The sequence below is a fragment of the Lytechinus pictus genome, chromosome 18, assembly GCF_037042905.1.
Source record: "Lytechinus pictus isolate F3 Inbred chromosome 18, Lp3.0, whole genome shotgun sequence".
Classification (NCBI taxonomy): domain Eukaryota; kingdom Metazoa; phylum Echinodermata; class Echinoidea; order Temnopleuroida; family Toxopneustidae; genus Lytechinus; species Lytechinus pictus.
The window spans coordinates 22,977,501-22,996,800 of NC_087262.1; the positions used below are offsets into that span (position 1 = coordinate 22,977,501).

A 19,300-nucleotide genomic window follows, 5' to 3' on the forward strand; every position below is an offset into this window, starting at 1 on the left:
GAAAAAGTTATGTGTATGGCCATGTAGATGGGGGACTTGAGGGGCACTAACTCCCTAATGTTACAAGGCAAAGAAAAAAAGATGGCAGAAAGAGAAATATACGAATAGAAAGGGAAATTATATTTGAATCAGTAGGCTACTGGTTTCCACGAAAAAGGATACAGCACTCTATTCATATATTCAGACAGCAATAGTTGACTACGAGTTGACTATGCATGACCGTCTTTTGGTGTATTTTAAAGCTTTCTAATTTACTAATGAAGAAAGGACATTTCAGGAAGGAAAACCAATTATCTGTCAATAAAAACTAATTAAGAGAATATATACAATATTGAACATATATAAATATTTAACTATTTCTCATTTATATGGATGCATATTTAGATGCATTCAAGGAGTATGTGATTTTATATCTTTTCTTTTTTCATAATATGTTTGGTCATTTTTCATTCGTTCTTCAAGGTGTTCCTAAGGGTGCCATGACATCACACAAGAGTATAGTTGCAAATGTTTCCGCCATTTATTCATCGATTATTGTAAGTATTTCTATTTCAGCTCATCATATTTTGTTCATATTGTATCAGAAAACTAGGTTTACGTCGTATTAGAGGTTTTTCATGAAAACACTCAACCGTTCTTCAGACATACTATTTAGTCTCCTTTACTTTTATAAGGGTTGGTACAATCAGGGTAACCAAACTGTTTCATATAACTACAAAAAAGATGTTTTTCTTTTCCTATTTTTTGTATATGGTAAAAAAGTGAAATATATTCCTTGTGAGGCATTGGTGCACACACTTATTTATTTTATAGGAGTTCAATCTAGTAATTACATGTTATGTCAATTACTTAATATTTGAGAAACTACACTTGCGACAGAAATAGCTTTGACAGCATTGGAACTGTCTGAAACAAGTAGATGTGGGCGAAGTGAACATTCTAAGTTGTGAGTATAGACATAATGCACCTCTGCTGGAATTTAAGCTCGCAAGATATCTCAGGGTAAGTTAGGGTTAAAGCATTATCGCTCACTCCAAATCTGTTTCATCATGTCGTCATGAACCATTCCCTCTTTGAATTATTAATAAATCAATTCCTTTTCATTTTACTTTTATTTTTTTCCCACTAGCGTTTCCACTCGTGTGCACCTGGATCTGTATCAATATCATACCTTCCTTTGGCTCACGCATATGAACATACACTCGACGTACGTATAAATTACACTTAAAGAAATAGTATAGGGAGTTGATTATTGCACTCCGACGGATTAAAGAACAGTGTAGATGTATTGAAAATGCCGGTAAAAATAATGGCGATGAACAGCTGGGAGGTCTTTGTCGAAAATTGGTAAACCGTCCTTAGTTTCGGAGCTGACGAAAAATTGCACAATGATGTCGTTTGTCTAGAGTCCAGGACGAAACTGCCTTTTTGATTCACCAATTTTCGACAAAGACTTCTTGGTCGCTCTTTGTCATTAAGGACATTTTGCAATAAGTTTTCTATATTCTGGAATCCGCCCTGCGTCGCGGTACGAAAACTCTCTGTTTACTTTAGCTTTAGTTTACCAAGGAAATGGGAACGAATCTCCCTCTCCACCTCTCTCCCTCTGTCTGTCTGCCCCCCCCCCCCCATTATCCCTCTCCATCTCTTTTTTTATTTTCTTTCTTTCTTTCTCTCTCTCTGTCTATCTCCCCCCTCCCCCTGTCCGTCTCTATCTAGATCCCCCCCTCTCTCTCTCTCTCTCTTTCTCTTTGTGGCTCCCCCTCCCCCAATGATCCCTATCCATTTCTATCCCGCTATCTGTCCGTCTCTATCCTTTTTCCCTGTCCAGCTCTCTTTCTGCTTAGTGCTTACCCTTCCTTCATTTTTTTTTCTGATTTTGAGATCATTATCCCGAAGAAGCCCTATTGGCAAAATATTGATAATAAAGAGTAATAAAACAGAGTTTCCGTTAACATTTTATTTATTGTACCATTATGTAACAACTTTGATGAAAGGGGTATAAATGATTCTCTTTACAGGGGATGTTGTTTCTACATGGTTGTTCAATAGGGTTCTTCCGTGGTGATGTGAAAACATTAGTCAATGATATGCAGGTCTTGAAACCCGATATCTTCCCTAGTGTTCCTCGTCTGGCAAACAAACTTTATGATAAGGTAGGTGGATGACATCAATACCATTAATCTTTATTGGCTTCATCACCATTATCAGTATCCTCATCTTTATCATCGTTTTCATTTGTCATCATCATCATCATCATCATCATTACTTACCATCATCATCATCATCAACATCATCATCATCACCATCATCATCATCATCATCATTATCATCATCATCAACAAAATCATTATCAACAACAACAAAATAATCATTATCATCATCATCATCAACAACAAAATCATCATTATCATCATCATCATCAACTAAATCATAACCATCATCATCATCATTACCATCATCTTCTTCTTCTTCTTCGTTATCATCATCATCATCATCATCATCACCATCTTCATCATCATCATCATCAACATCATCATCATCAACATCATCATCACCATCATCACCATTATTATCATCATCATTATCATCATCAACAAAATCATCATTTTCATCATCATCATCGTCGTCATCATTATCATCATCATCATCATCACCATCATCATCATCACCATCCTCATCATCATCATCATCTTCATCATCTTCATCATCATCATCATCATCTTCCTACTCGCTACGCCATCATTGCCATCATTTTTCATCACGGTCCGATGAGACTTATTTGTAACTGTTGAGATACTTTCTGTCCGAATCATTTTTTATATATGTTATTTGTATAACCATGCAATATATTTCTATTCATACATGGATTATCCCTTCAATTTACACATTCAACTGACACCTTCATTATTTTACAGACAACATGTAAATGGTTTTTTTTTCACAAAATCTTTCGTAAAATAATCTCCAAGGAAGATTAATTTGGTCGTCATCAGATTATATTTTGTTATTCTCTTATTATTAATTGACAGCAATGATGATTTTCTAAAAATAATTTATGTTTATAGACTGAACCCTCTTATTCTATTCCTTCATTTACTTATTTGTTGATGTCATTTCGGCTATTATCAATTTATTCATTTATCAATCAGTTATAATTTATCTATTGATTCATTTATTCACAGATCATGGGTGGGGTCAATTCGTCGTCTTTCATCAAACGAAGTCTCTTTAACCTAGCTTACCGAATGAAATTGGGAGATGCAATGAGGTAAGGATAACGTCACAATGGAAATCCAGCTATTACCTTATTTCCTTTTCCTTTTTAGTGTATTTGTGTTGCATTTAGATTCACACGTGGTTCACATTGTCAAATAGGTTACAAAAACATGAATGAAGCTGTTCGGTGCCGAATCTGAAACTGTTTGAAATGTTTTTATAGTCATCACACTAGGAAAACAAGCTTTGTTTCACACGTTTCACGAAAGGACCCGGGAGAAGAACTTGTCGGACGTTTTATCCGACAAGTCCCATTTTATCCGACAATTACCATTGTAACAGTGTTTCTCAATCAATCATAATCAGAAAAGATGTCAGATCTGACATCTTGTCGGACAAAAATGTTGATGAAACGCTCGCCACTGAGATCTTGGCCCCGTAACACGAAGGTTAGCTATAAATCGCTAATGCAAAAGAACAATTCTGATTGGTTCCCAGTCAGTCTACTGAGCTAAATGTGCGTGTAGCGATGATCTTGATAGGCCATTTCATTTAGCGATTAATCGCTAACCTTTGTGTTACAGGCCCCTGGGCCCCTTTGCATAAAGATTTGCAATCAAACGCAACTTCATTTTCAACCAATCAACAGCGGGCAAGTGGGACTTGTGTTTTTTTTTAAACTTGCGTTTAAACGCAACTCTCTCCTCAAGGGGCCCCTAGAGGTTCGATCCATGACATTAGCTCCGGCGACAATTGCTCCGCTCTAAATTCCTCATACTAATCGAATGACCAAATTCAACCCTGGGTTTAACACTTTTCCCTACCCTAAACCTAACATAAAACCCTATTGCAACTCACACCTTAACCCTATATCTTAGACGAAATTAAGCCTAGAGCAATTGTCGCAGGAGCAAAATTAATGTCCTGTCACCCCCCCCCCCTTAGAATCTGGATATAAGTTACGTAAACAACGGCAGCCCGTGAGGAAATGAAGGCCCATAATACCCCTCTGTGAAGAAGTTAAAAGTATCAAAAGAGTACACACACTTAGAAAAGGTAGCATATCTTTTACACCTTGCCCCTTTTCAACCCTCTACATTCTCTCTCTTATCTTTACACAGAGGAATCTTCAGAAGAGATACATGGTGTGATTATCTTGTCTTCAGTAAAGTTCAGGTAATTAGAATATATCTTCAAGACCCCCCCCCCAAAAAAAAAAAAAAAAAAAAAAAAATGGCGGAGATACAGTAAGATTTTGCATTTTAATAACTGAAGAGATATGGGTAGCTGAACGTTCTGAAAGGGGGACTAAATATGGAATGAATAATTAGAAGAAGATGGTAATTTCTACGTTTATGTACACGTCTAATACAAAACACCCATAGCCCCGTACCCCGTTCCCCCCCCCCCCCCCCCGTTCAGCGGCTATTGAAAATTGCATGCAATGTCGCTATTCAGTATCATTTTCTTCGTTCAGCACCCAATGGGGAATGGAAAATACGGACTGCTGTTAATTCTCTTCATAGTTTCAAGAATTATAGATAATTCTTATAATTAAAGAAAGGTAAAATGGGATGAAACGGACCATTCTTCGTTAATATATTTTTTCAGGCATTGCTTGGAGGCAACGTCACGTGGATGATCACCGGAAGTGCACCCATTGCCCCGGAAGCACTCGAGTTTTTCCGGGTTGTCTTTGGTGTTCAAGTAAGAAGTCATTTCTTGTTGTTCTCATGTATAGTATTTTTTAAGCAGCGGCGCAAATGTTTTTTTTTTTTAGGCGGGTCGGAGTAAAAATATTGCCGCATTTCCCCATTTGTCTCTTACTCTTTTACCCAGCAATCTTATATCTTCTGCCTTGAAAAGTCATGGGGGTCATCTTAATGGCCCCATGTAGAAGTAACAGATCCGAGGGCCCAGGCCACCACCCTTAGAAGTAATGAGGAATAGAAATTTTGGGAGAAGACGATACAAAAGTGTTTGCAAATTGGTTCCCACCCTTGACATCAAGGTCATGCAAATGGCAAAATGACCCTTTCGGAAGAAAAAAGTAGGCATCCTTGTGAAACCCCAGTCAGTTTATTCTACTTGAAGGGATGGTCCGGGCTGAAAGTATTTACAGCTTAATAAATAGACTAGAATTCACTGAGCAAAATGCCGAAAATTTCAACAAAATCGGATAACAAATAAAAAAGTTATTGAATTTTAAAGTTAAGCAATATTTTGTGAAAACAGTCGTCGTGAATATTCATTAGGTGGGCTGATGATGTCACATCCCCACTTGTTCTTTTGTATTTTATTATATGAAATTAGGTTTATTCAAATTTTTTCCTCCAAGAACTAGAAAATTGGATTGACAACAGATTTAGTGCATTAGATATTTATTGCTCCAACTTATTTCATTACAAGGGAGACATATTATTCACACATGTATGAAATAATGAAAAAAATATGATTTTATGCAGCCCACCTAATGAATATTCATGACAACTGTTTTCACAAAATATTGCTAAACTTTAAACTTCAATAAGTTTATTATTTGTTATCCGATTTTGATGAAATTTTCGGCATTTTGTTCAGTGAATTCTACTCTATGTATTAAGATATAAATATTTCCAGCCCAGACCATCCCTTCAAAACACAATCCCATAATTCCTAAGACTATTTTTTTGCCATCCATGAATCAAATCTATAATAATTATTTCAAGATAATCTTACCAAATATTTACCCCTGACAGCAAGATGCATGTGATTGGGCGTAATAGCCCTTCCGGAAGAAAAAAATAGGCATCCTTGTAATACCCATGCACCACTAACCCTAACCCTATGGTTTTCTTAAAATGACTATCTACAGATATGTGAAGCCTACGGGCAGACTGAGTGTGTGGGAGGAGCTACTTGTACTGTTCCTGGTGAGACTGTCGCGGGTCATGTTGGTTGTCCTCTTCCCTGTAACATGATGAAGGTTGTTGACGTCCCAGAGATGGGCTATTATGCTGTCAAAGACAAAGGAGAAGTAAGCAACTAACGGGGGATGATCAATTTAGGATAACTGGGGTCCGTTTCATGAAAATTGTCAGCACTGTAAATTTGTCATCCTCCGACAGTTGTCATAGTAACATTCAGAGACTAGTGCTTCTTAGCCTATCAAAACCCAAGGATTTTACTGAAATTGTAAGCACTGGCAATTTTAGTTAGTTCTGACATCTTTGATGAAACGCCCTCAGGACCATTTGTCCGGGAAAACAAAAACCGTGGATTAATTTGTCTGATGAACATTTTCGTAGAACGCATCTCACTTGCCAGTTGCTTGCTTAAAATCTTCATCTAGGAGTTTTCTCTCGAGAGACAACCTGACTAAAAGTCAACTTCTTCGAAAAGGTAACCTAATTTACCATGGGATATTTCCTCATGGTGGTATATTAAAAGAACCCTAATATAGGCCTGTGTATTTTTCAGCTTACGCGACAACTTAATGAATAATATGGATATATTTGACGGTTCGGATTATGACAAGGCCAGCATGTGCCATCAAAATCCTTCAATTTTGCAATGACACGACCGCACAAAAATCATTACTGCATCAAATAATTTCAAATGTGCATACTCGTAAAATTGCATTGATATATCATTGTTATCATCATATATTTTGTTTGTTATATTATCTTAACATTGCTGTGAACATGATTGATATCAATGTTATCATAACAAGCAATCATAGCTACCATCTTAAAACCCAAAAAGTGTAAGTAAGAAAACTTGATGATTTCATATCTGTTACTTAATTTGATATATTGATAGGTTTGCGTCAAAGGTCCGAACGTCTTCAAAGGATACTACAAGAACAAGGAGAAAACCGACGAGGCACTCGATGCTGATGGTTGGCTTCATACAGGGGATATTGGTCAGTGGTTGCCGGTAAGTTTGTCAAAATCTGAAACATGAACCGCCACGGAAAGCTCTTAATATTTCTTCTTATTTTCAGGCAAGTGATCCCCCCGTTCCACGAATGCAGACGATTGTCGCAAGCCAAAATACTCTTATTACCATGAAGACGCATTCGCTCTTTAAAGATCCAAATAAGCAAAATTTGAAATAACGACTTCACAAAGATAGGCCAATATGACCATAATGATGCCCTCTCCTTGGGCCCTGTACTCATTATCCATTCCTTGAAGATTTTTCATTATCCCCCACCCATTTTGTTTTTTGAATAAAATCATGATAACTGATTAAGTGGTGTTCAATAATTATACGATCTTTGCTGACATGTAATCAACAATATTAAGGTACTGTCATGATAATTTTAATGTATTTTTTCAGTAACATGACTCTAATTGAAAGAAGTCTCTTGTTCTGAGTAAAATAAGTTCAGACATTTGACATTTTGTTACGGTTTAGCTGATGAAGAAATTCATAATGAGCAATGAGTTTGAATGTGGTGTTCTTGACGACTTGTTACAATATTCGATTTCATTGTATTCCTTACTTTAGAACGGAACGCTCAAGATCATTGACCGGAAGAAGCACATCTACAAGCTTGCACATGGAGAGTATGTTGCTCCAGAGAAGATTGAGACAGTCATTACGAGGAGTGGTCTGATAGCACAGGCATTCGTCTATGGAGAGAGTCTGAAGGTAAGAAAAAAAATGGTCTCGTGGGCCCTAGTTCTCGTCGACACTCAGTCTCGTGGACCCTCGATCCGTGGATCCTTATATCAAATGGATCCTTGGACAAGTCAAACGTCGGTCAGATGGGTAGACCCTAGGTGGTCACTAGAACAACTTAATGATCTCTTTGAGAAAGTATTATAACATTGAGAGTTACAAAATTGGGATACGCAGATAAAGATAATTGTGATGATGGTGATGATGATGATAATGATGATGATGATGATGATTATGAGACAGTTTTTGATTTCCTGACAAGTCACTTTTGCTACTTACAGGAAGGCGCACTGTTGAATTACAACAAGTGATTTAAATGTTAGCTGGGGAACATTCCACAAAGCATCTTTCACTGACATCTGTTATCAACTATTGAAATCCTTGTATCTGATGGGCTTAGAGCAGAGACTTTAGTGAAAAATCACTTGTATTGCGACCTTAACTGATAAATTCGGTGGCAGCGGTGGGATGGTTGTGCAGTGTGCACATTCTTGGTTACCACCAAGCAAAAAAGATGTTATTTACGTACGCATTTTCTTTGGGGAGCAAGTCCACCCCCTCCCCTTGGATCTATACCAGGGCTCCGTTTCATAGAGACTTGTTATAATAACAAATACAAAATTTCTATAACAAATTTACCATTAGCCAATCAAATGGAAGGATTTCGCTAGCTTTTAACTATTATTGCAAATTTGTTATTGTAACAAGTTTTATGAAATGGGCCCCAGGTCTTGACTCTTGACATAGTTGCATCTCTCACCATAAACTGTACATGTTGGTTCTTCTCTTTCTTCAGGCTTCAAATGTGGCAATAATCGTACCGGACGAGGACGAAATACAGAAGTATGCCAATGCAAACCACATCAGTGGTTCCATCGAAGATCTATGCAAAAACCTGGTAATTTTTTTGTTTTTTATTGTTTGACTTATATAATATTTCATTTTTTATAGATTTGACAATAAGGACCAACTTGACTGAACCATATAGTATTAAACAATGCTAATTCCACATGTTGAGGGAGAAATTAGTCGTTGTATCACTTGACAATGAGGAGAAAATTAGAATATTTCATATTTCATATAATAAAATACAAAAGAAATAGTGAGTTGATGACGTCATAGTCTCCTCATTTGCATACCAGCCAGGATGTGCATTTAACTGTTTTGTGAAATTAAGCGAAACTTTAAAATGTCATACCTTTCTTATTTTACATCCGATTTTGATGAAATTTTCAGTGTTATGCTTGTTGGAATTTTCTCTTTTTATTCAAATCAACTTTTTGTTGGGGTGGATTTGTCCTTTAAGCATAATTCGTCCACCTCTTTACTAGGTTTCCAATTATTTTCTTTGCTGCGCCTTGAGCATCATTTCATGATGAATACCGGCGCATTACAAATTCCATATTAGTATTATTATTATGATGATGATGATGATTATTATTATTATTATTATTATTCTCACTTCTACAAAAAAAATTCATTTGCCCCCCCCCCCCCTTCTATCAAAATCCATATTCACTTCTGAGAGTTTTTGAGAGGCATATCAGCAAATATGGGACAGAACTTGGGGGCACAGTGATGTTTACCTGACTGTGCGAGACACTGGGACTGCCACTGCAATGTAGATTAATTACAAACCCTTTAAGTGATATCAAGTTGATAAACAATTCAGCCCTCAGACGATGTTGCCTCAATTATATATCGATGTTTTTATTTAATTTCTGCCATTTTGCTACAGAAAATACGAGATGCTATCAGAACTGAACTCTCAAACGTTAGCAATGCAGGAAAACTGTGTGGATTCGAGAAGGTAATACTGCATTCAATCGTATTGAATTGTATTGCATTATATTGTTTTTACGCCAATTAAAAATAAAAACATTGGTGTATATTAACTATTACAAAGTAAATACTAATAAAAAGATGGAGGGATTGATAACATAACAAAAATGTTTTAAAGAGTGGTCTTTAATGTATTAAAGCATAATGTATTAAGTATAAAGTAGGAAAGGAAAAAAAATCCATTTTAATTGACTTACAATAATGACATTAACAAACTGGAAGACAGTTAAAGAGAAACATATATACAATGTGTATACAAATGAATAAGAGTTGATATTATAGATTAGAAATGAAAGCTACAGAATGTCGGGGATAATGTTATTAAAAGTATTTTAATGCGTCAATATTTATGTGATGGGGAAGAGTATCATGTGCGCATTTGATATTGACACTAATTTTGGAACGTGAAAAATTCAGCTACACGCTGATAACACTCCTCATCCCCTTCACACAGGCATATAAAAATGATAAAAATCTACCATAATTTAGTCATTAAGTAATAATTAATTAATTCATGCTCCTAAATAATGTATTCTAAATCCAATTTATTGATTTCATCACCAATCAATTATATGCTCGTAAAGGTGTTTGTATAATTATATACTTTTGGAAATATAAGCTTTTGACCATTTGTTTATGATCCTGTTTTAGTTTAATTTCCTGTTATTCATTATCAAAAGAAGCAGTTTCTCGAATCGTTATCAAACCTTGTTTTTGAGCAAATTGACGTAATATTACAGGTTTAGAGTTTAGATTATATACCTTTAAAATTTTTACAAAACAACTATTGGGGACCGTCCCAGCGGTACTTTCGTAATCCTATTATAGGGAAGTTCGTTGTTTATTTTTTTTTTGTTTTTTTTACATTCACAATTTAGTGTTTTTCATTCCATTTATAAGCTTGAATAACAAATATTGTTTTGTTTTGTCTGTTTTCAGGTGAGAGAATTTTCCCTACAACCTGAACAATTCAGCATTGAAAACGGTCTCCTGACTCCCACCATGAAGAATAAACGGGTGGCCATCAAGGAGAGATACCAGGCAGAAATCGATGAAATGTATTCCAGAGTACAGTAATCAATCTAATCTACCTTTCTTATTATGACGTCATCATGATGGTGCTAATCCGATGTAATGTAGCACGACTTAATAGCAGTGTATTCCAAACAGCTTAGAACGAACACCTTGACTGTAAATTAAAGAAAACGTGTTTGGTACAATGATGCTAGTAATGAGGTATCTCAGAGAAACTGAACACAAGGCCTGTGGCTTTGTGTTAATCATTAAAAGGATCGAGTGTCATATTTGCTACTACTTAATTTTAGCATTAACTATTGACTACACTAAACGAAACAACATGTATACAGTTTATACAGCCTGGCTTACTTTCCGCATAAACGTGCGATTGTTCTTTAAAAGTATAATGAGTGTTTGAACAAATATATCAAATTTAGTACATAATTTCAACTTTTAAGCAATAAATATTAAAAATTTAATTTGCTTTTTAAATTTGCAATATTTTGTTTTAAACTTTAAACAATAACTGATCGGTTCACATATTAGACCAGGGGATAATTTCATATAACTTGTTATAATAACAAATTTGTAATAAAGAGTTAAAAGCTAGTGAAATCCTTCAATCTGATTGGTTGATAGTGAACCTGTTATAGAAATTGTGCATTTGTTATTATACCAAGTTTTGAATGAAACGAGACTCGGCACTTGGGTTGTATAAGCGGTTTTTTCCCCCGAGTACTTCCTCGATTGGAAAAATGCTAATGTTTCATTTGATTAGATCTCGCATGGTTCCCCATTAATTTTATATGACTCTTTGGAGCCTCTCACTGACAAATGCCGCTCATTGATACTAAACGGGCAAGTTTTAAGACGATTAAAAAACATTAAGATAATAGCCAAGCGAAGCATTCCTTACTGGAAATGGGTAGCACATTTTGAAAGCTACACATTTTGAAAGCATACACTCTGCCCAAAATTTGAATATTCTGTGTTCGGCTTTGAATGCTAATGATGTGACAAAATGAGAGACAAAGAGCATGAAATTGGAACTTAGAATATCTGACCTGTTGCCATGGTTTCTAATTACTTTATCATAATGTAATGCCGTTTGTTCATTTCTAGAATTAATCTTGTTTTTATGAGGTGTTGGCCATTATAAACGGAACATTACAGTACTCGGGTATTCCATCAAAGTAGCCTTTTTTTAAGCAACTTCTTTCTGTTGCATTTTATCAGAAAGTTATTGTGTAATTGAATTACCAGATGAATGTTGACTGATAGTAGTAACACTTGAAGTCAGCTTTGCAATCGAATTAATGTCTTCCAAATAATTAGGTTGTTAAGATTTATTAATCATCAAAGTATTATGTTCTTCTACTTCTTCTGGTGGCAATGTATCTAATAATATTGTTCTAATTATTTTATTGTATTTTAAAAGATATCTCTTTTTTATATAGAATATGCATTAATGTTTCTGTCGCTAATTTGCAATTTACAGGGTATACATTGTTATTTTGTTTTTCTTGGCTTATAATCCATGCATAAAGATATCGATGAAGTGAAAGATCGACGATTTCGCACAATACATGTATTTCAAGAAATAATATATCACTGTGGCGTTAAATAGGAATCTTACAATTCTGTTTTTTTTTGTCGTTAATGCCTTTTTTTTTTGCTTTGATAATGAACCATGCAAAAAGAATTACCTTTTCTCTAAAATCATATCGATAACGATAAAAATCGACGATTCCGCACATTTCAAAATTATATCACCATTGCGTCAAATAGGAATAGTACAATTTTCATTTTTTGTTTCTTTCCTGATTTTTATGTCAAACCTTTATCCCTCATACACGGTGCCAGTTACACAAAGAGTATACGTTTAAACGCAAGTCCAAATATCAATCGCATATCTCGAATGCGTGCTTTTGATTGGTTGTAGAGTAAATTACGTTTGATTTAAGATTTGTGCTTGATTGCCACTCGTTCTGCAACCACGGGCCCCTGAAAACCAAGAATATTTGTATTCTACTCCCAGGTTCTACCGATCAATGCAAGCGGGTAGTTTATCAGTAAAACATAGGTTTGCGAAATTGTTAATCGTATGAGAATGTCGGATATATTTTGTTGTTCGAGTAGTTTAAGGATACTTTCTTCCCCTTTTGCGTAGCTTTATGATGGTTTAATAGTTCTACAGCTGTACAGTGTGTGGTAAATAATACGACAAATGAATGACATCTATTATACATTTTATAAATCTTTATAAAGAAGAATAATGATTAAATATATATTTTTGCAGTTGTGATAACATTTACTACATGTGTCTATGGAATGGGTATCAATATTGAAGCAAATATTTATAATAAAATCTTGTTACTTTTAATAAAGACGAGTAAAAATGTCTGATCATTTTGTTTTAGATATACATGTAGTTTTATTGAAACAAAACGAAGGATGACAACGGACAAAATTATTCCATTAAAATCTATCGCAATATGGAATCCTAGTTTCTTCTTGGAAAATCGGAATGTGATACCATAATCAAGTTGTCAAACGATTGCAAAATTTCTACAGAAATCCATATTAATTTAATGAAAACGAAATCTGGAAATGGATTTCAACTAACCAGTGCATGACCTTTGAAGGAGGGTGCTACCATCACTGAATTACTTTAACGGGGTGCATTTTGTTGGTCTCGTAACGAAGAATTGCGAATTTCCAAGACTTATTCTCTTAACGAGTTCCTCGTTCATGTAGATCCAAACGCTAATGATTAGCAAATAATCTCATTCATATTCAGAAAAAGTAGATAAAAGGCATATAGTAAACACACAGTAAAAAATGCGCATTGTGAGTGTATTCACTGTAAAATGTTGTTCATAATGGAATTAACCTCGTTTTTTACTGAGAGGTTCAGTTCAAGAAGTGTAAGCATTGCAAATACCATGAATACAGGCTTGTGTTCTTTGTTCCTGGACGTATCGCAACGTGTACATATTTGATAAGACCATGTATGTTTTTTTTTAATATTCTAGTTGGAAATTATAAGAGCAATTCTTACGATACCTCATCAGAAAGTGTGAGGTCTGAATAAAAGTCTATCAAAACAGTACCAAACTAGATGTCTTGATTATAAGCAATACTCCAATATAGACCTACTAAAGTTCGTTTGTCTGATTATAGAGGTTTTCGAAGCAGCTTCAAAAACTGTACAACATCGGATGCTTTCCTCCTCATCTTCGCCATCGCAGGAGATTTGTTGCTTGCTCTTTTTCGAGTAACAGAATCAGCCGATCCTCTGTTGTAATAAAGATGTGTTGGGACTCCACCGGTGTAACTCATTGGGACTTCCGGCTTTTCTAAGGAACTGGTGCCATTGTTACCGTCACCGTTAGCAGCACCCGCCTTTGGTCTGACACTGGTGCCCTTGTCATTGACCGAGTCCTTGTCGTACCGAAAATGATTTGGATGGAAGTTTTCTTTTTCCGTTAAAAGCGGCGAGGATTCGATTTTCTGTTGCTGCTTTTCCATTGATCCCCGGCTCTTCTTAATTAGCTTTTTGTTTGAGGTTTTCTTGAAGGTCTCTCTCGTCATCGTGTTCTGTTCAACTTCAGACAACACATAGTTTGCACCTTGAGGGCGCCTTCGGGTGTCTTCGTGCTCGGTTCGGACTTCGGTTGATGTTGCTGCAGCTGTGCATGACTGCGTCTTACGATAGGCGCCAAAGCTGCATTCTGCTTCGAGATCAGCACCCCACCTCGAAGTGGCGGGAGAAGCCGAAACAGATAAGCGCGGTGATTGGTCGAAGTAGTTCTCACGTGACAAACATCGCCCAACGCTCACCCAATCATTGATGGAAATATCTGATAAGCTATTGCCGCAGACATTTGTGTTAGTGACCGAATGAATTCCAGAATTTTTCTCCACACGACTTAAGAAACTGTCAGTGTTTGCCATTGTATACGAGCTTGGTTCACCAGAAACACATCCACTCACAGTATCTTTGTCTTCTCCCTTTATATCTGACTGATCGGTTGGTTCTGATCCGTACTTCGAGAATAGTTGACTCTTGAAAGTGGCGAGGTAGTCCGAAAGTATCTCCAATACCTTTCTACGAATACGTTGCATATAACCTTCTTCGTCATCAATTTTCGGATCTTCTAGATTCTCTGTAAGGCTTTGGTTAATCTTTGAATGTCGAGCACATGGACACCAGCTCTCCTCGAGCAATTTCCTGTAGAAGTAATTTCAGAAACATCAGGAGATGATGATTAAACAAAATTTAGTTCCACGTATGAAAGTGAAAAGGGTGGAGAGCCTATGTAGTAGCATGTTCTACACTTCTACTATGATGACATATATCACTACGAAATGCGTCCCTATGTCCTCTTTGAAAGGAACATAAAAGGGAAAGAAATAAAGCGAAGAAACCAATTCATCATTGTTCATTAAACTAAGAGAGAGAGATGAAAAACTAAAAAAATGTAATGGAAATACCAATTTTGCATTTGCTTTCAAAATTGTATTTGAAAAGGCAAATTATTAGTTCAGGGCTTCAGGCCAAGTTAATACATATACAGGTAAGAAAACACAGACCATTTTTAGCATTATTTTAACACTGTATAACAAATCGTTTGAAATCACGTGCAAACATTCAGTGTTATACCTGTAAATATGATCGCAGAGTTTATCTATGAGAGCGTTGACGTCGTCTTTAGTTCCAAATGGCTCGCCGCTCTGTGCTCTCTGGAATATATCAGCTACCTGATCTTCCAAGTTCAGTCTATTATCTGAATTTTTAAGAAATTTAAGAGAGAAATAAAAATGGACTAAAGGGGTTCACTGCAACCCCCCCCCCCATAGAAATATATAAATTAACAATATTAATAAATAAATGATAATAATTAAAGTAATAATAATGATGATGGTGATGTTGATGGTGATGATGTTGATAACAATAATAATGATAATAATAATATTGATAATGATGATGTTAATAATAATATTAATATCAATAGAAGTAAAAGGGCAGATGACTTGTCCAGAAACGTTACATCGTTTTCGATAAGTTTAAGAAAAAATCAAGAATGATAGCAATCAGATTTTAAATATTAATTTGTCCTATAACATTGAAACGATTTCTATATAGCTTTCGGCGCTTTAAGAATACTTTATGATTACCCCAGTCATCGGATTGTGGCTCGCCAGCACACAAAGTAGGGTCCTATGCACATTCCCCACTCCCTGGTGAGTATTCAAACAAGAGTTTTCATGCTCAATATTCTAGTCATCCCGAGTACATTTGTTGTCGCATCCTATCGGACTGGGTACACAATTCTATTTAAGCTTTTAGCACTTTTTAGCAAAGTTATGAAAAAAAACGTTTTATCTACCAAATATAGTTTCGCGCTTATCTATTCTTCTGGCAGAGAAATCCTGTCTTCAATCTCAAACATTTCTTTAATCAGCAAATAATAATTAAATGATTAGATCAATTTGCTTACATTACATTAACACGGGTAAATGTATATCACCAAATAAACTTATGATAAAAACTACACTGTTCTACAGAAATTCCCCTACGGGGTTGTATGGCTATTATTACCCGACTATATATATTTGAGTCCCATCTTATGTGCTTTATCAAAATGAAATAGAAAATAATTTGCGTTGACCTGAAATATTTCTTACAGAGTTGATTTTAACTCGAAGTGCCTTACCTCTTTCTCCACTGTCATTGGACATAATTCTATATTTTATTTGATCTCCGAGTACATTTTCCCTTGCCGGAAGAATATTGATACATTTTACAAGAGCATTCTGGAAACAAAATCTGGAATCTAAGTTTACCCTTCCTTAAATATTTCTAAGACTCGGCCTTAATCCTGCAAAGTATGTGACGTATATGATTCATCGTTTATACAGAATTACGTAAAGACATTTATTTGCAATGGACCTGTTGCTAGGAACTGCGCAAAAAATATTTTCGGCCTATATCTGCGCAGTATGCGCCATCATATGTGTGACGTCACAATGGATGATGTCATTCTTGCGCGTGCGCACTAATCACCGATAGAGATCGATCGTGATCGATGAAAAGGTTTGAACTTTGAACTGTACGATGAGCTCTTATTATGAGAGAGATCGAGAGAGAAAAAAATATTGTAATGGTGGCAAAGTTTATAATTCCCAACACTGGCGGTACAGATGGGGGGGGGGGGGGGTGATGGGGCGCATGGACCCCCAAAAAAATCATGACAAAGGGAAAAAGGAGAAAAAGGAAGAAAAAGAAATGTTGAAATAATGATACAGTATGACTTTATGAATATTATGTCAAAATCTATCACAAAATTTGATTTCTGTATCCCAAAGGCAAAAATTTTGCTCGCTCGCAACTTTTTAAAAATTTGTGGCTTATCACGCCGCTGCTTCCTAAGAATTCTTATTCTCTTCGATTCCCCATCTTATTGTTAGGATTGATTAATAGAAAGGCCTTAATTGTTTCAAGATTATGTGCCATACTTTTAGAAAGCATTAGTAATGTGGAAAAAAACTTAAGGGCCCCTTTTTTTGCAATATGAAAAAGAAATCGACATTTTCGTAACGTAATTAATTCTGAAAATTAAGTAATATGCAAAATAAGCACTGGTGTTGAAGATTAAAATATGTTTTTTCCTCATTAAAATGCATTTCCATGGAAAATGAATGCTTTAGTGCCCCCTGTAAAATATAAAACTATTGATATACCAGTGCTTTTATATTTAAATTAAAAACGACGCAGAAATATCTTTCTAAATGTTTAGCTTTCACTCAGTGGAAATAAAGGTTTATTTCCAATCGGTCTAATGACAATTCGTCCACTTACCAACTCGTCTTGGTCCACCATCATTCTGTTCGTCCACTATCCACATGGTCTAATTGCCATTTCGTCCACTCACCATTTCGTCTAATAACCAGTTGGTCCAATAGCCACCCAGTCCATATACCATTTGGTTTAATTGAATCCAGTGTTAATTTGGTAAAATGATTGAAATGAAATGGGTATTAGACCAACTGGTTACAAGACGAAATGGTCATAGACGAACTGGTGATAAGACGAAGTGATGATTGGACTAAAAGGTTATTGGACCAAATGGTTGTTAGACGAAGTGTTGATGGACGGAATGGCATTAGACTAAATGAAGGTAGACCATGTGATGAGTTGGCAGTAGACGAATTGGCAATTTACCGAAATAAATGTTTCATTCGGAACTATCCGAAATAGCGCCACTTTTTCCTTAAGAGTTAATCCGGAAAATATGTATTATTTCAAATTGCGATCGGCGGTAAAGTGAGGAGGTCAGAATAAAATTCAAATATAAAAAGATGCCATACTCATGAATGTCAATTGTGATTGTATGATCTTTTTGTATTCAATTGGATCACTTTTTTTTCCTCCCCCCCCCTTTTTTTTTTTTGGGGGGGGGGACTTACTTGAAAAATCATAATAGAGACTTCCCGACCTATGGCCGGCGGGTGCCTTCTCAAACTGATTTCTTTATTTATTTCATTTTTAATTTTTTTTCTGAATGTTTTTTGCCTTATTTCTAATTCTAATCATTAGTGTAAATAAATTTCAATGGAGATCCCATCTTGTATATAGCAAAAGAAGAATACTATGAGATGTATTTATTATACTTTTCAGGATTTTACCATTTTATATCTATTTTTATGAACACTCACTTGTTGTCACCCTAAATGAAACGATAATCAGAAAATAACACGGACCAGCGTTTCATTTTCTTGTTATTTTTATTAAGTGAAGGTCAACCCGGAAAGCCGGTTATTGATAATGATAGGCTGGGAATGACAATTTGTATTTACTGGTTATTTCAAACTTCCGCTGCCAGTAGCGTTACACAAGTGGCCATCTGGTTATTTTGATATTTTAAATTAATCCAATTTAACACAACAATGGATATATGACTGATAGTGTTCGAAGTAGGTACAAACCACGTACATAAACCCTTATCATTTTTTATTGATTATGTTACTCGTTTCGTTTCCCTTATCTAGTATTTGAAATGAAAATTCAACATTGAAAATCCATGGGTGGATATCCCTGGAGCCCCCATCGTATTTGATTTTTTTACAGCAACTATTGAGAGAGGTAGTCTCGTTACCCCCTAATCTAAAGTGACGAGAAATCTCTAGTTTAATCCTATGGTACAATCCCATCCACCGCATATTCTACACCCCCTGCCACCTCGTCAAATTGCATGCAGCTATCTATAGCTGGCGCTCTATCAACGTAAGTTTGCCTGCCAGAAAAAGTTGTCTGCTGCTTGTTGCATGGAAGCCCAAGATATGTGTGTTTTATTCCTGTCAAATCACCTCTCCAAAAGCTTGTTTTAAGATGAAACCGTTACATTTCTTGTGCCGAATTATAATTGGATATACCATAGGAGTCACTTCAGGTAAGTGGAATATTGTAAGTTAAGTTATTTTCAGTTAAAAGTATGAGTAATGTAAGGACGTGTGCTCAGTCTTTCGAACGCTTATTGCGTGAGCCGCT

The 19,300-nt window shown here is 35.7% G+C and overlaps 3 protein-coding genes across 3 annotated transcripts in view; 2 read left to right on the forward strand and 1 right to left on the reverse strand.

Moving 5' to 3' along the window:
* LOC129281896 (long-chain-fatty-acid--CoA ligase 1-like) overlaps positions 1-13,855 on the forward strand; it is a 29,616-nt gene extending 15,761 nt beyond the window's left edge. The window contains exons 8-19 of the mRNA XM_064113361.1: positions 463-536; positions 1,130-1,207; positions 2,022-2,156; positions 3,186-3,271; positions 4,341-4,395; positions 4,831-4,926; positions 6,074-6,235; positions 7,021-7,137; positions 7,714-7,857; positions 8,684-8,785; positions 9,626-9,697; positions 10,669-13,855. Of these exons, the coding sequence (XP_063969431.1) occupies positions 463-536; positions 1,130-1,207; positions 2,022-2,156; positions 3,186-3,271; positions 4,341-4,395; positions 4,831-4,926; positions 6,074-6,235; positions 7,021-7,137; positions 7,714-7,857; positions 8,684-8,785; positions 9,626-9,697; positions 10,669-10,806 (1,259 nt within the window). The 3' untranslated portion in view covers positions 10,807-13,855. The remainder of the gene's footprint in view (positions 1-462; positions 537-1,129; positions 1,208-2,021; positions 2,157-3,185; positions 3,272-4,340; positions 4,396-4,830; positions 4,927-6,073; positions 6,236-7,020; positions 7,138-7,713; positions 7,858-8,683; positions 8,786-9,625; positions 9,698-10,668) is intronic.
* Positions 13,856-13,923: 68 nt separating this feature from the next.
* Positions 13,924-17,657, reverse strand: LOC129282088 (uncharacterized). Its single transcript, XM_054918023.2, has 3 exons — positions 17,612-17,657; positions 15,413-15,536; positions 13,924-14,980 (listed from the first exon to the last, which is right to left on the reverse strand). Exons 1-3 carry the CDS (start codon positions 17,655-17,657, stop codon positions 13,924-13,926), a joined length of 1,227 nt encoding a protein of 408 aa, XP_054773998.2.
* Positions 17,658-19,060: 1,403 nt separating this feature from the next.
* LOC129282087 (uncharacterized) overlaps positions 19,061-19,300 on the forward strand; it is a 34,872-nt gene continuing 34,632 nt past the window's right edge. Inside the window, exon 1 of the mRNA XM_064112803.1 lies at positions 19,061-19,202. Within this exon, the coding sequence (XP_063968873.1) occupies positions 19,142-19,202 (61 nt within the window). The 5' untranslated portion in view covers positions 19,061-19,141. The remainder of the gene's footprint in view (positions 19,203-19,300) is intronic.

What these genes read in the sequence shown, in the direction of transcription:
- LOC129282088 (XM_054918023.2), bottom strand. Translation starts at nt 17,657, where the DNA reads ATGTGGATAGTGGACGAACAGAATGATGGTGGACCAAGACGAGTTG. An exon ending in TGGTGGACCAAGACGAGTTG is followed by an intron (nt 15,537 to 17,611) that starts GTAAGTGGACGA and finishes TTAAAAATTCAG; the next exon opens with ATAATAGACTGAACTTGGAA. An exon ending in CTCTGCGATCATATTTACAG is followed by an intron (nt 14,981 to 15,412) that starts GTATAACACTGA and finishes TTACTTCTACAG; the next exon opens with GAAATTGCTCGAGGAGAGCT.